At 34.3% G+C, this 16,756-nt stretch overlaps 1 protein-coding gene across 1 annotated transcript; it reads left to right on the forward strand.

Annotated features, from left to right (window-relative positions):
* Positions 1–3,798: 3,798 nt before the first annotated feature.
* Positions 3,799–5,715, forward strand: LOC145042623 (uncharacterized). The gene is made up of 3 exons (XM_078991078.1): positions 3,799–3,959; positions 4,808–4,906; positions 5,316–5,715. The coding sequence occupies exons 1-3, from the start codon at positions 3,903–3,905 to the stop codon at positions 5,604–5,606; spliced, it is 447 nt and encodes a 148-aa protein (XP_078847204.1). The 5' UTR covers positions 3,799–3,902; the 3' UTR covers positions 5,607–5,715.
* The last annotated feature ends 11,041 nt before the right edge of the window (positions 5,716–16,756 follow it).

The following is a 16,756-nucleotide window of genomic DNA, read 5'->3' on the forward strand; positions in this document are numbered from 1 at the left end:
TTCTTCCTTTTATTATTTTATAAAAATAAGAATAAAAAAGGAAGAATATGTCTTTTTGATTATTTAAATGAGAGAATGACTCTTTGAATATTTAAATAAGAGTATGGGTTTTTGATTATTTAAATGGGAGAATGGCTATTTATTTATTTAAATAAGAGTATGGTCTTTTGAATAGTTTATTCAAAAGGTAGGGGATTGTTTCTACTATAAATAAAAGGCTTGAGGCTTTCACTTCTTGTTGCTCATTTATACTCTCAAAAAAACTGTAACATCTAAGAGAGGGTAGAGACTCTCTCATCTTTTGTTCCTTTCATGAAGGTACTTGCATCTTCATGCCCTCTTTAAGTTCATATTGGTTATGAACTTAAAGCTTAAGGGATTAAGAGTTTATGGACTAGCATCTACATCAAGTTGAGTCATTGTTGGTGGCTTAAAGGTTCCACATTCTTCATTAACTTCCAAGCCTCCCAAGAGGACCCAAAGAACTACAAAGGTTGTTACATCTTCATCCTTTCTTTGGTTGGTGCTTAAATCTTTCTATAACTTGCAAGAAGATCCCTTGGCGGGTATAAAATATTTATGTTAGTTCAAAATTTTAAGTCTTCCGTTTGCCATATTTTGTAGTTTTTGAAACTATCTTGAACTAAAACCCAACACCAACATCTCAAGCCTATCAAAATCTAACATGAGAGTTTGCAAGTGGCTTCTTGAACACGTGCTGCTCCAATGTGCCTTGCCTTGAATGAATCGTAAAGCTTCTTGGCTGTATCTTGATCACTTATTTGAATGATCAAGCTCTCCGGAATTGATTAGTATAGCAAACCCATGGCTAAGTTGTTTTTCTCAACATTTGCGGTGGTTCCCAGGTCAATTACTTCCCAAGCTTTGTTAATCCTTAGCGCTACCTTCATCCTTATAGCCCAAATTGTGTAATTTGTAGTTGTCAACATCGGGCTGTGAACGAAGGTTGCTCCGATTTCCTTTGATGTTGCCGAGTTTGAGGACTCACCCGACATGGTGATTGATCAAATCAAAAGAAAAATTCGAAATCAGAGAAGGTTGATAAACTAGGAAGTTACTTTCACGATTTTACTGTCCACATTGTGAACACTGTTAATGTCTTGAACACAAAAAACAAACGATTAAGTATAAATACGATTAAAAATCAATTGCAAATCAATCGTGAATTCACTGGATAACAATTTGATCGACACTTTCCAGTTGACCGGAAGAAATCGTCTGATTGTGAACTTGATGAACAAAAGCGTAGATTACTGAGATCCTTATCAGTCGTGATCCTTATCAGTTGATGATTTTGTGATCCTTATCAGTCGATGGTATCATGAGTCAATCAAGGCGAGAACGTATTCAGACCTCTTTGTTGACAATAGCATTTTGACCGCTTGTTCTTGATCTCTTTGTTTATATGTTAAAAAACGAGCAATGATCAAAGAATACTTGTTTGATTGGCAATCTCAAATCGACTCCAACCAAAAAACCTTAACCAGATGTTGTTTGACCGAAATATGAGGATTGGATTCAGGTGTATCGATCTTACACCTTTTGTCAATTGAAATCAAGTAGCTGTCGACAGAAACCTTATGATTCCTTGTTAGTGTTGAATGAAGAGTTTCACCTGATGATACCTGTGCTCTAATACCAATTCAAGTTTAGAATATGTAAACACAATTAACCAAAATATATAACTCTTTGATTATTATGAGAAAATCACTCAAAACTCACAATGTTTACAATGTCTCTCAATGATCATAACTCGATCTAAAAACAATGTATATATAGATCTACATTCTACCAACTTGTAGAACAAGATTATGATTCTAAAACCGACTTGCTTAAAACCTCATTCTTACTTGGTCTCCAAGTCCTACTTGACTTAGTATTCCAACAAAGCTTCATTGTGATATGATAAATTTGATACCATATGATATCATTTTTTTTTCTACCTCATCAACTAGGGTTTTTAGTAGTTTTGGTTCACTGGTTCAATCGGTTTTTTGAAAAACACCACCGGTTCATTCTAAATAAAAAAAATATATATATATGAAAGAAACAAGTCATATTTGACCCGCTCTTTTCATCGGTTCATGGTGTCAAGGTCAAACCTGTTACTAATTGAGCTTTAAAATTGGAGAAGAGAAAGAGATATCACACTGAAAGAACGGGAGGGTGGAGCAGGGTCGGCCTTACCTTGTTCATAACTAAGTTAGGGCTTAGGACCCCTAATTTCAAAGGGCATGGCCTACTTAAAACAAAATACTTAAGCAAATCTCGATTCTCTCTTCTCCTTTCATAATTATGCAGACCACAAAACTCATCAGCAAAAATTGAAAGTCTCAATTCTTACGAGTGAGCGGCAGTTCTTCATCCTTCTCATTTTCAGATAATCGATTCTTGAAAACTAATTCTGAATAACACCTATTGTTCTTCACTTCTTTTTCTTCTATTCCTTCTTCGTTCTGTGATTGATTGTCCATTCTCTTAAAAAAAATACATTAGGCTTCTCAATCTGATTCTTTCTCTGTCCTCTGATTTTCCATTGTTGATTGTTCAAACTTCAAAAGACTCAAAACTTCAAGGCTGTCAAGAAGACAAGAACTGAAACGGTGTATGCGATGTTTCCACTTTCCAATTTTGAGTAATTGAGTTTTTCATAAATTATCGGATTATCTATTAGGATTAATAGCCGTTTTTAGGGTTAATTTTATTTATAAAATTATCCATTTCATTGACTATATAATATAGAATCAAGGCTGGAATGAATTTTAGTTTTCCATTATCTTCTATTCTCAATTTCAAGGCTATCATTGTCAAAACTTGATTGTGTACTTGATTGTGTCAAGCAGGCACTTCCAATTTACTATTTCTTTTCTATATATTTTTTAGTAAATAAAAAACTATATTAATGTTCTTTAAACTAAGACAAAAAATAAAAATAAAAGTTTAAACCATAGATTTGTGTGTGAAGGAACTTTAAGGCAAAGGGGGGCATAATATTATTTGTCTCCCCACGTGTGCAAAATAAAAGTTCAATGACTTCATTTGAATAGATAATTATAATTATCTAAATTGAAATTTATATATAATATAAGATATGTATATGTTAAGGTTTTGATTTGTTAGTGTGACAGCAAAAACAAAAAGGTTATTGAAGAAATACCTTCTCTTGTTTTGGGTATGTATTTCTTTATGTTTCTCAAAGTTGCTCCACACATATTACATGTAATGAATGTATATGCATTTAGCTAGGCTTGAGATCGATAATCTACTTTCAAGCTATTACTTTCACTTAAAAGTAGAGGTCAACGGGCTTCAAATTTTTGATTCGCTTAGGGCCTCTAAACTGATTAAGTTGTCTCTGGAGTGAGTCTACTTTATATAGTATATAGTTATATACCATATAAATTTATCATGACAATGACAATTAAATAATAAAAATGAAATTCATAAGGGTAAAAGAGTATTTTTCAGAATGGTAGATTAGAAATGCCCACCAAATTTTAGAGACCAACCAAAGGAAAAAAGAGTTATGGATACCAAGACCACAAGGACCATTAATGAACCAAAGGGAAAAAAAAGAGTTATGGATACGAAAACTAACGAAAACCACAAGGACCACTAATGTAATTTAACATCAGTCGACATGATTCAAATGAGTCATTGATCGACAACATGCTTTCACCAATGTACACCACTCATCCATGCAATCGACATGCATTAACCCAAAGGACCATTACGACATCGTAACGTGAATCCTTTGTAAAAGCCACCCTATTTATTAATCTCATGATTCCCCCATAAAACAACCATCGAAACTTCTCCTCCTTCAATCTTCACCCACACATACAGACACACTCCCGCTGTCCTTCACCTCTTAAATCTCAATGGCTGCTTTTCCAATGACTTGTGTTAGATTGACGACTTCCATGAACACCAATCAGGTCAGGCCTTTAACTTTTTTTTTATTATGACATTCCAGAATTATAATTTACATCTTGTTTTATTTACCATTATTTGCATTAATAATGTACGTTTCTTATTCATATTCCAAAAAATGTAGTAAACAGATTAAATGTGACATTTTATCCAAAATACCAGTGTAGCTTAATAGTAATTCTTAAATCAACTTAAAATCATGCTTGTATAACACTAAGAATTCAATATTCTAGTTTAAAAGTACAACTTGTCACAGAAGTTGAGTGTTATACAACACGGTATAGATGTTGCTATTTTAGGGGCCAAATATCTAATCCTTGAGATTGTAAGGATTTTTTTGCCATGATTTTAATCTGATTTACAGGTTATTATGTTAATTGATATATTACGTTGGGCTCAAGATATTACAAATAGTAATTAACCAGATAGATCGCACTTCTTTTAGATGTACTTTCTGATTACGTTTTAATAGAATTACTTGAAGACCTATACAAATTTCCATGAAAGACCACTTATACCCCATTTATGCACCACTAATGTCGTTGATTTAACATATTAAATATAAGTACCAAAACTATATTTTTGAAATAGCATTATTTTTAATAAAACGATTTAAGATATATTTATTATTTTTTTTTTGCTCTTTCTCTCTGTCTCTGTGTATATATATATATATATATATATATATATATATATATATATATATATATATATATATATATATATATATATATATATCTTTTGACTACATGAGCTCTTTTTATGTCGATACAACTCAAATAATTCAATCAAAAGTAGAATAATTAGAAATTGGCACCTCTAACTTACTCATATATTTTTTTTCCTTTTACAGATGGCAGGGAAAATCTCGACACCGAAGTTGGTCCATGTGGGTCGGGCCACAACCGATTTCCCTTGCCTAAGAACATCCCGCTTTCAGACCTCTTGCTTAGTAAATTCCTTTTCTATTTTATTTATTTAAAAATTCACCTATTCATATTTGTGTGTATTTATGTTTGACTAAGTAATATTTCTACATCATATAATTGGGTAGCTAGGCAAAGCCAAAGCATAAAGTTCATGAAATTGTTGAGACTCAATTGGGATATGTTTCTTTTGTCATGTTTGGTTATATTTTTGAAAAATAAAGGAAGCAATTAAGGTTATTAAGAAACTCAAGTTAAATAATAAACAAGTGTAAAAAAAATTAGAAACTTTGTTATAAAATAAAGTTTACAAACATATATTTGTACAATGGTACATCATATTTAATGTCAGTTGCACAAAGCTTTACAAACTGACGTAATATTGATACATCATATATTTGCTTTCTAATTGGTTTACATATTTTTATTATTTAGAAAGACACGTCGATTAGCGACGCAAGTGACGCTATTGAGAAACGTGCTAAAGAGATAGGCGCAAACACAACTGATGTTATTGAGAAACTTGATGAGAAGAAAGATACTGTGACATCTACAGCAAATGAAGATATTAAGAAAGTTGTTGAGAGTACAAATACAAACGCAAAAGACCTTGCTGAGAAACTGATTGAGAAGAAAGAAGAAGTAGAAGCTAATACAAGTGACGCAATTAAAGGGTTTGTTGAGAAGGCAAGCAAAGCAGCGACCGACTTTACTGAAGAAAAGTGAATCATATAGTGATTACACAATTTTTTTTTATAAAAAAAATGCTTATATAAATGTTGTTATCTTGCGAATTATATGAAGATATATTTTCATAAAGTTATGAGTTCTAACCCTTCCAACTACAATATACATATTTCAAAATTGTTGTTATCTTGCAAAATTACAATTAATTACTAAGAGCAATAAAAGATATATTCTCAGGTCTCTAACCATTAATTAAGTAAATAATATATATTACAAATAAGTATTTGTCAAGTATTTAAGTATTTAAAAAGGATTGTTGGGACATTTTGGTAAGGAGCATAACCTTTTATTTATTTATGCATAGATCCGAGAGTTTGGATTTAAGTTTGTGTTGCTGGTTAGCCAATGGTCTCAAATGGATTACAATCTACTATAATATAAAAAATGTAACTACACTCCACTACACAAACAATAAATACAACTTGATAAACAAAAAAAAAACATAAATGCCTCTCAGCTATGACTGAAGTAAAACAATTTTTATTTCCTGTTTTAACCCTTCAATTGTAGGAGATTTGACGTGTGGATTAGCATTTTATTTGGAGTTCCTTGAACTTTCATCTTGGGTATTGCATAAAAGCTTCTTTCCATGTTCCACCTTTCAAGTCAAATTGAATTTCTGAAGTCTGAGAAATATAAAAAAAGACTGATATACATTGCAAACTTATTGAAAAAACATGGTCAAAATTAATATTTTTATATTACATGAAGCACAAAAGATAATGTTAGAGAGAAGCAATGATAAATCTTATTCTTTTTCGTGTTTCTAAAGTTTATTCACACAAAATTGAACCTCAAGGTTCCAATTTTGATGATTAAGTTCCAAAATTCCAACTTAATTTAATTAATTTGTTTATTATAGAATTTTCTGTTTACAACATTGTATTCTAAAAAAATATATGAAATTGTAGCAATGTATGTGTAAAGACTATATATTAATAGACTTTTCAAAATATAACGTACAATGAAGAAAAAATTGATAAATATGGTTATATTTATAGAAGTACAATGCCTTGATAGCTTTCTTCCCCAATCATATTTGCCTCGAGAGACCAATCATTTTTGCTTCAGTAACTAACAAAGTGTCTCACATAAAAAGGGTTTCTTAACCTAGACAACTTTATAATCAATATCATAGACGAAGCTAGGACACAAGATAAAAAGAACAATCTTGAAATGAAGGAGGTGAAAAAAATCTGATCACAAACCCATCAACATCATGAAATAGATCACCACACCTCTTAAACAAATGTACATTTTGAAACATAGTAGAGACGTCCAGGAAACACTGTCAAAATCCACGAAAATATTTCAAATTAAGATCATTTGGACACGATTAATAATTGAAATACACATATTGATTTGAGTAAATCACACTAGGACCTGTCTTTTCCTTGAACAACCGTTGATATTTTTGATGTTAATCACCCTAGGACATGTATTGTATGGATTAGATATTTTTAGCTACTATTATTTTCCATAATTTCTTAATGAGATTGTAAAATCAACATACTTAAAAGACAAACCTGGCCTTTAATTTAGGATCAAAGACTCTCCATCTCAATCCTTCCAAATTGATGTGTCTTATACAAACAACTACTTTCTACTAAAAAGGACAATTTTTGAGTTGATACACTTACTGAAAATTTTCAGGGGATCAAACTCCCAATTTAACCAAAAAACAAACTGTTTAAAAACCCCAGGTAACTAATATTATTTCCTTTCCTTTTGAATAGCTTATCTGAATCAAGTTGTGTTATGTTTCCCAATTGGCAGAATCGCTCAAAATTGCATGATTGAACACATTTTAGAAACAAAGAAATGCTTAAGAATTGAGACTCTTGATAATACCTTAAAAGACATTTGTCATGCATTGGCAAAGAAGATTTTTGAACTTTTCAAAAAATATTCAGCTATAAGATGACTAAGGTTTGATTATTTCTTGTATGGTTAGAGAGGGTTTCCGAAGTTTCTATTTACTAAAAAAATTCGTAAATGATTATGTAGACAGGCCCAATGCACATAATGGGAGTATGGGACTTAACAGAGCCACTATAATGCATGTTAGAGACAGGGACAAACTACAAAAAAATACTTTTACTTCCATATGGATTCAGCCACTTAACTATTTTCTATAGTAATTATCTCATTATACCTTTTTTGAACTATTTCAAGAAACATATGTTGAAATTCATCTTTTGTATTTCCAAATTCAAGATTGTATAAGACTATTCTCTTCATATCAAAGTGATGATAGAATAAACGGAAGAGATGTGGAACTTATTTAAAAGATCCCAAAAGATGCTTGTGACTTCATTTGGGAGATTAAGAAATTAGTCTGGAATGTTGTTTCGTACTAAAAATTGTGTGATTTCACTACTGAAGTTAATACAATTATGTGCCATTAAACTGTAACTTTATTATGTGTTTTGTGGGGTAGTCTCCTGTAAATACGTCTCAAACACATCTTTTGGGATATGTTGAGCTGAACAATGAACAACTGTAGAAGACAAAAACAACAATTAACAAAGATAAGACTAAGGTGGTTCTGCAGACTACTGAGATGATTCAGCAGATCAGGTAGCGGTTTGCAGACTGCTCAGAATCGGCAGAAGATTTACGTCGACTAACACTGATCTGAGTTGGAGTTTCAGGTCGATAACATGGTGTTACTAAAGGTCTCACCCTGGAAGGGTGTGATCCACTTAAGGAAGAGGGGAAAGTTGGGTTATTGGACCATTCTAGGTTATTGTCAGGGTTAGCAAGGTTGCTTACAGATTGGATCTTCCGAAGGAGCTCAGTCAGATTCATAGCACTTTTCATGTTTCACAGTTGCGGAAGTGTGTGCTGGATGAGGATGGAGTGGTTTTCATTGGATGACATTCAAGTTGATGAGTGTCTAAATTATGTTGAGGCCAGTGGTGGTTCTGGAAAGGAAGGTAAAGAATCTACAGAAAAGGAGATACCTTTGGTAAAGGTACAATGGCAACATCGGAAGGGATCTGAGTGGACCTGGGAGCCGAAGGCTGAGATGCGGGAGCACTATCCAGATTTGTTCACCGCAACAGGCTTCAAGGACAAAGCCTAGTTCAAGTGGGGGAGATTTGTAACATCCCGACTCTTAGGTATGAGATTTATGGCTTAAAAGACAAATTCTTCTTTGGAAATCGTCGAGTTGATGGCCTCAGACTCGATGTGTTGGAAGCTCTCAACTCAACGAGTTGACAGTTGCTTATGAAACCCTAATTTTTAGGATTTTGCACACTACTTAAAGAACTTATGACTCATTGTTGGCCTCCCTTATCGTCCCCTCAGTCCAAAGAGACCCTAATTTGCGCATCATCTCTCTTTTAGAGTGTGTGTGAGATAAGAGTGTGATTTTTGGTGCTCTTTTGGAAAAAACTTGAAGCTTGAAGTGGATTGATTCACAGGAAGGATTTAGATCTAGGATTTTCATTGTTGTTGCAGTCATTCTAAGGTATAAAGTCGATACCTTGACCATCCATTTGCTAGATCTCTTCATTTGAAAGTTTCAGGCCATTATTAACCCATTTTGGGACCATTCTGGGATTTGAGCATGTTATGAAGCTATGACTTCAGATCTGGGCATCTCATGGCCTCCATGGACTTAAAGTCACCGACTTTATCAAGTCTTGGCCCTCCTTTATGTTGTAAGTCCCTTAATAAGCTTGATTTTAGTGTTTTAGCCTCTTGATGTCATGCATGGACTTAAAGTTAGCAACTTTACGTGGTATTTCAGCTCTAAGGGACCAGATCTATGGTTTGTTGCACTATATCCTCTTGGGAATTGGCTGAATTCTTTAAGACTAGGAGAAACTCGACGAGTTGCCTAGTCAACTCGGCGTGTTGAATCGGGACTTCCCGTTTTCTGGATACTGTAGAAACTTGACGAGTTAGTTTGGGTTTTTCTTGTTTTCTGAAGTACTGAAGGAACTCGACGAGTCGATAGATGCACTCGACGAGTTAGGTCAACATGGATTGTTGACCTTGACTGTTGACTTTGACTTCGACCATGGTTGACCAACTTTGACTTTGAGAGCATTTTGGGTATTCAGAGGTTTTGATAGAATGGTTATATGGTGGTTGAAGGCTATTGAGTCCATAGATGATTCTTGGAGTTGGATTTTACCGGTTCAGCACTACTTGACAGGTAAGTTTTCCTCACTATACTTGCAGATTGAAGGCACCAATGTCGGCCCAATGGATTGATATTTTGTTATGCGTGTTGCTATACTGTTATGACTTGTTAGATTGGTATTCTAGTAGATAGGATGATGCTATGCTGAGTGGCCTGTTAGATCTGTCTGATTGTTTGTAGACTATTATATGATTATCTGTTATATGTGCATATATTTGAGTGGTGGCTGAGGCTTCTCTGCTTTGTGCGTAAGCCAACAAGCCGGGGAATTCCAACCAGGTGGTTGTGGGCTGAGGGTATTCCATCCCGAGGATGATTGGACCCATTGCATGTTGACATTCCAACCCGATGGTTGAGGGTCGGGGGTATTCCAACCTGAATGTTGACTGGACCTATAACATGTTGGCATCCTAAACTGATGGTTGATTGGACCATAATATGCTGTTATTATATGTGTGTTCTTATTGTATTGGTATTCTGGGGGAACTCACTAAGCTTTGGGCTTACAGTTATGGATTTTGTTTTAGCTACTTTCAGATGATCGCATGAAGGTGAAGGCTTGATCATGCATATCCTCGTATTTTATGTTATGATTTCTGGGATTACTCTTTTGACAAACTATTTTGAAAACAATTTGTAATAAATGGTGGTTTTTGGATGTTTGAAAAAGTTTAAATTTTTTACAAATTTTATAGATGTTACACATTTTCTCAATACCAATGTACAACAGATTTGTAAATTACGACTCATATATATATATATATATATATATATATATATATATATATATATATATATATATATATATATATATATATATATATCCATTTTAAGAATATAAGATATTATCGTCTCAGAATTACTCATGATATAATCCATGAAGTAGTTCTCTGAGTGCGAGTTTATCCAATACTCAAATATCCATTTTCTAAGTAGTCATGAATGTTGTAGCAACACGATTGCTATGTCTAAACTCCTTAGATAATCTACAATCCAATTCATGACAGTCTTCATTCATTACTTACTTCCTAAAGTATGAGCAATTGTAGAATTTCGAATAATCAAATTATTTAGGAAGTAATACACGCAAAATGAAGCATAAGAATAAATAATTAACAAAGGCATTAAAACTAACTCATAAATAATCTATATTATTCAATCACCAAAATCAATTACATCTATTTTGTAACAAGTTTCAAACTAATCATCTAACTACTAAAACTAATTTAATCTCTCAAACCAATGGTCCTAGCATGTTGACTATGTTTGAACCTACTCAGAGTCTTTGTGAGAGGATCTGCATAATTGTTTTCTGATGAAACTCTCTTCACTATGAATGTCCTTTTTCAACTCTATGTCTGATATAATGGTACTTCCTGTTGATATGTCTTGATTTACCATGATCTCTTGGTTCTTTGGTCAAAGAAACTTCTCCTTCATTGGCTCATGAATGGCCGGAACTACTCCAATATCACCGATGAAATTCTCCAGCCAGGCTACTTCCTTTGATGCTTCACTCGCTGCTATGTACTCTAATTCAAAAGTACTATCAGCCACTTTGTCCTTCCTGGAACTTTTCCTAGTGACTGCTCCTCCATTTAACAGAAACACCTAGCCATATTTATCAGAAGGTTATCACTATCTATTTGAAAGCTGGCATCACTATACCCATTGGACATTGTACCACCCACTATGCGTGATGTACAACTTGTTCTTCGTGTTCTTCATGCTCTTCAACGATCCAAGAACATCTTCATAAGAACCACCAACACTTTTGGGTTTTGACTTTAAATTTAATGCAACCTTTGGAGATTGTTGCTTTGGAACCCAAATTTGCTTTATGGATTTCTAATTCACAACAACATTTGACGATTTTTGTGAATAACCCGCTTGTTCTTTCATTTAATCTTCTTCTTCTTTTTCTTTCTCATCTTTTTGCATCTTGAAGATTTGATTTCAAGAACACCTTAATTCTTGACAACTTCAACTTGAAAAGTTAGAATCAAATCTTTTGGAGTTTGATACTTGTGAATTTATTGGATTACTGGATTTCAATAATGAATCATTCCTTCAAACGAATCAAAAGAACACAATATATCATCAGTTTGAACTCTAATCGAGCAAAAAAAATCATCTTCATGATAATCAACTTGAATCTTCTTATCATGAACTTCAAGAACATCACAGTGAACTCCATTGTCTTGAACTTCAACAAACTTAAGAGCACGAAGATCATTTGGGTTTTCAATTAGAGAAATGTATTTCTTATTAAACAAATCTATTTCTTCTCTTTCTTTTTGATCTCTACTACAGACTAATATGGACAAAGCAATTTTAGTCAACCATTCAATCTTACAAAGTGGTTGAAATACCAAGCTTCCATGATCATCCTTCAAACCTCCATAAGAAACCTTATTACTCAATGAAATCAACGCGCTTAACAATAATCCATAGAATTGATTTTCACTGACTTTGTATTTTAAATCTTCAATGATCACAACCCACAAATCATACTCCACGAACACCATCTTTGATCAATCAAAAAGATCTTGAATTTTTGTAAAGAGAGAAAGTGATTTGAAATGGGTTTTATTGAGAGAGAAAGTAAAAATCACTTGAATTCTAGTGAATAAAATCGAATTATGAGTAGAATCAATGATGAATTCAATTTCTAGAATCCAAATTCTCTATAACACGAAGATCAAAGATCAAAATGAAGGATCACCAAATCTAGAATGCCACCATGGATCAATTATTGATCAAATCAAGAACACCCGCTCTGATACCAATTGTAGTGGTGTTGATTATGATGACATGTGCGGAATAAGAAAGATCTAGTGAATCATCATACAAATCATGAACACATGGAGTAAATAAATCTTTTAAACTCTCATTAATATGAATTAGAAAGAGTACAAAATGGGTTTGCTAGTTTCTCTCTCTAAAACTAATGCTCTCCAAATGGTTCATTACATAATGGGATTCACTCACTTCCTATTTATAGGAAAAACTCAACCTATATACACATACAAGAGGGTATGCGTAACACTCCACATCCAAGCATGAATTTGCACCCTAATAATCATCCACAACATTTTAGAGCAGACTCCTATGATATTTGGTTCGGTCAAGAAATCGATTATAGAGATTTTGGATGAATGCCTGGGCATGTTATGCACGAAGATTTTGGATATTGTGGAGATTTGCACTCTTTCCTTACGTAAGTTTTGTGCTTGTGGAGCTCCCAAGTTATTTGGGGAGAAAGATCCCATTGCTAGTAGGAGGTGGTTAGTAAACATGCTAAACTCTTTTCGGCCAAGCTTCTACACCAAAGAGTCGAAGGTCAGATTGCTTCTTGTCTTTTGAAAGACAGAGCCCAAGCTTGATTGGAGGAGGTGGACTTTACTTTGGGAGGCGATGCCATTAAGATGATGACTTAAGAGTTTTTGACCCGGTTTAGGGTAAAGTTTACACCAACTATTGAGGTACAATAGTTGGCGAGAGAGTTTTAGGACCTTCTCCAGACGATTGAGACCGTGGTAGGGATCACTACCTAGTTTAGGGAGAGGGCTCTTTTGGTTTCGCAATATGTCACATACGAGGAGATGAAGAAGACAAGGTATCATGATATGTTGCGAAATGGTATAAAGGATTTTTTCAGCTTATTAGCTTGTCGGCTTTGGAGGACATGATAGCAGGTGTAAAGAGTTGGGGTCGTGCAAAGAGACCCAAGACTTTTGAGCAGCGAGTGAGAAGCCAGCATGGTCGAGGTTAGTGCAGCACGCGCATGAATCAACATGATGGATTTTTTTGGTTTAGGGGTTCGGGTTTCTATAAGTGTGGCAGGCGTGGTCAGGTTAACAGAGATTGTCCCCGGGGGACGAGTCTGTTATGTTTCTACTGCAACCAGGTGGGCCACAAGAAGGACAAATGTCCGATGTTTTGGGGGTGGAGCAGTGTGTGTACCTGCTCCATTTACTTTGAGTATCACTAATGGTCACGATGGCAGAGTGGATGTTCCCATGGTGAGGAGCCAAGCATTCCAGTCACGAGCTGAGGAGATCTGCGTTCCACCAGTTGACGTTGCATATATTTGATGGGTTTTGATCATTCTAACACTCCTATGGTGTACATGCAACCCTAGAAACCTTGGATCTATGTTTTCTCTAATATTCATGAAAATTTGATTTTTCCAAGGTTCTCATCCTAACTAGCATGGCATTCGGTACTTGTAATATAAAAACTGGTAGAATGACACACCTTTCTTGTAGCTTGGATTCCTTAAGACCTTGTGAGCCTAGCACTTCAAATGTGATGCCTCAAATGTTTCACAAAACACCACAACTCTTAGAATAACTTGAGAGAAGAACACTTTGACTCAGAATCGACTAGCCCATCGTGTTCTTGTCTTAGTGCCCAATTTTGCTTACCATGAGGTTCTATATATAGTGTGTCACATGTAGGGTTACACCATGTAAACCCTAATGTGCATGGATTTTCACTTCCCCCATGATCCATGGGATTTAACCTTTATGGAGCATCCATGGAGCACCCAATGAGTCCTAGCCCAATCTAGTGAATCATGGACCATAAACCCACTATATAAGAATGAATGATTTACAAATCAATCCCCATGATTTAATTAATCTCTTATTGATCACAAAATTAATTCTTGATCAATACTAAATAAATAATATGATTAATATATTAGAACTAATAATATATTAACAAACCAGAAGTGTCCCTTTTCTCATTTTGTGTATCCAATTGTTATGATGTCATGTAACCCAAACTTCAGTAAGTCATAACTTCTTCGTTATAAATCAGAGTTCGATGAGGTTTTCTCCTAAACGTTTCTAACAAGATTCTTTACAACTTTCAATAATATAATTTTACTTATTTTCAACTTTATATTTTCGTTAGTTTTCAATATTTGACTTTTGATTGGAATCTCATAAATCTTCCAATATTTTCCGAGTAATTCTAAACATAGTTTTGCTTCACTTTTCGTAAAAGCTATATTGTTAGAACTCAACACTTAAGATCATATAATATTACTTAATATTATTCACTTTTAAAATTACATAACACGATAACTGAACACGTATGTTACAATAGAACCCCATTAAGCCATGCATGCACGTAAAGTAGCCACGTTTATGTCATAAGAAACCTTAAGGAAGTTAGATCTGGGAGTTGGGTTGAAGTCTTAACTGAATAAGAGCTTAATGATGAAATTTGGCCAACTGGGGAGTACACTAGGCGTACAAGATGGTATGCTTCGCGTATAAGCCCCAGAGCATGTATGTTAAGCGGACGAGCGGAGTACGCCCTGCGTACTCAACAATGGGCTTCGAACTTTTGGGCTTTTTTGTATTGGGCCTATGTTGGACCTTAGGAGTCTAGGTCTTTATTGGGCCATCATAATTATAATTTTGGGCTGATGCTATTTTATTGGACTCTTTTGGGTGAAGGCCCATGAAGGGATTTGGGCCCAATTTGGAAAATTGGGCCATATTTGGGTTTTGGTGATCATCTTGGAATTTGGGCCTTTTAGATAGTTGGCTTGGACCTTGTCTTTGTGTGACATCCCCAATTTCACAGCCAGAAAAGACCGGTTTTGTTTATACTTTATTTCAAAATCAGAGTAACCTTTTAATAAAAGAATTGCGGAATTTGTCCCAAAACAATAATATGATAAAGATTTATAAAAAGCATTTCCTTAGAAATGTATTTCATTAAAAGACTGGGGATGTCATGATAAAGATTTACCAAAACAATAATATGATAAAGATTTATCAAAAGCATTTCCTTATAAATGTATTTCATTAAAAGACTTGGGATGTCATGTTCGATACAGTACATAAGTATAAACAGTACATTATAAGCCTTACAACAGTTATTTACAACTAATGGCCTATAATCCAAAAGTCCCTCATCATCATCATAATTATGCTCTGAGTCCACTACATGTAAAACAGTAAGCTGAGTGGGTCAGGCTTGGGGGCCTGGTGAGCATATAGGGTTTTCAACCCACAAATAATAATAAATTTATTAATTTCATCGATCAACAATAAATTTATTAATTTCATCAATCAACAATAACCCTGATTACCCATTCCCGTTATCCACACTTTACGTCCCTAAACACCTATACAAGGGACCTAGTCTAAGGATTTTATCATCGGGATGGACACTACTGCTAAGGGGGTTTCTCAACAATAAATGTCCTAAAGGCAACCATGAGGGGGATGGAGTACACCGGTGAACACATCGTTCACAACACCTACAGGTTGTGAACCTGCTAGCGTTCCACTGGACTGTCCATAAGAGTCCGTGGTCGTCATCCATACTCCGCTAGATGACTGGAACAACAACAACATTGAGGCCTCTCATCATTTTAACACACATCAACTATTTTGTCTACCCATGTTCTTGTTGGATTAGTGTCTAAGTCCATAACTATTTTGGTATGTACTTGACCCGATGGTGCATGGTCCTTTTGGGTTGCCTTCACCAAAGCAACTTGATTGGAGAAATGAATAAAGAGAGAAAGGATAATATGATTTATTAATATGTTATAGGAATAATATATTAAAGGAGAAATCATATTTGTTTAATTAATATTGGTCAATAATTAATTAAGAATTAGTTTTGTGATCAAATGTAATTAATTAAACTAGAGGGGCTGATTTGTAATTATGTGATAGTTACAAAATAAGGTAAGGATTATCTTATTTATATGGTGGACAAATTAAAGGTTGGAAAGCCTTAGAATTCGAGTATGATAAGGATTCAAGGATTATCTTATTGGTTGCTTAATGGATAATCAACTAGATAAGGATAATGACTGAAACCCTATCTCTACACCTATATAAACACCCCTAGGGTCATGAATTCGTGAATCCCTTCCCAAGAGGTCCTAGATACGAATTCTAACCTCTCACCTCTCTCTTTATACCTTCTCCAC

This window comes from Lactuca saligna, chromosome 4, assembly GCF_052625555.1.
Source record: "Lactuca saligna cultivar CGN05327 chromosome 4, ASM5262555v1, whole genome shotgun sequence".
NCBI lineage: Eukaryota > Viridiplantae > Streptophyta > Magnoliopsida > Asterales > Asteraceae > Lactuca > Lactuca saligna.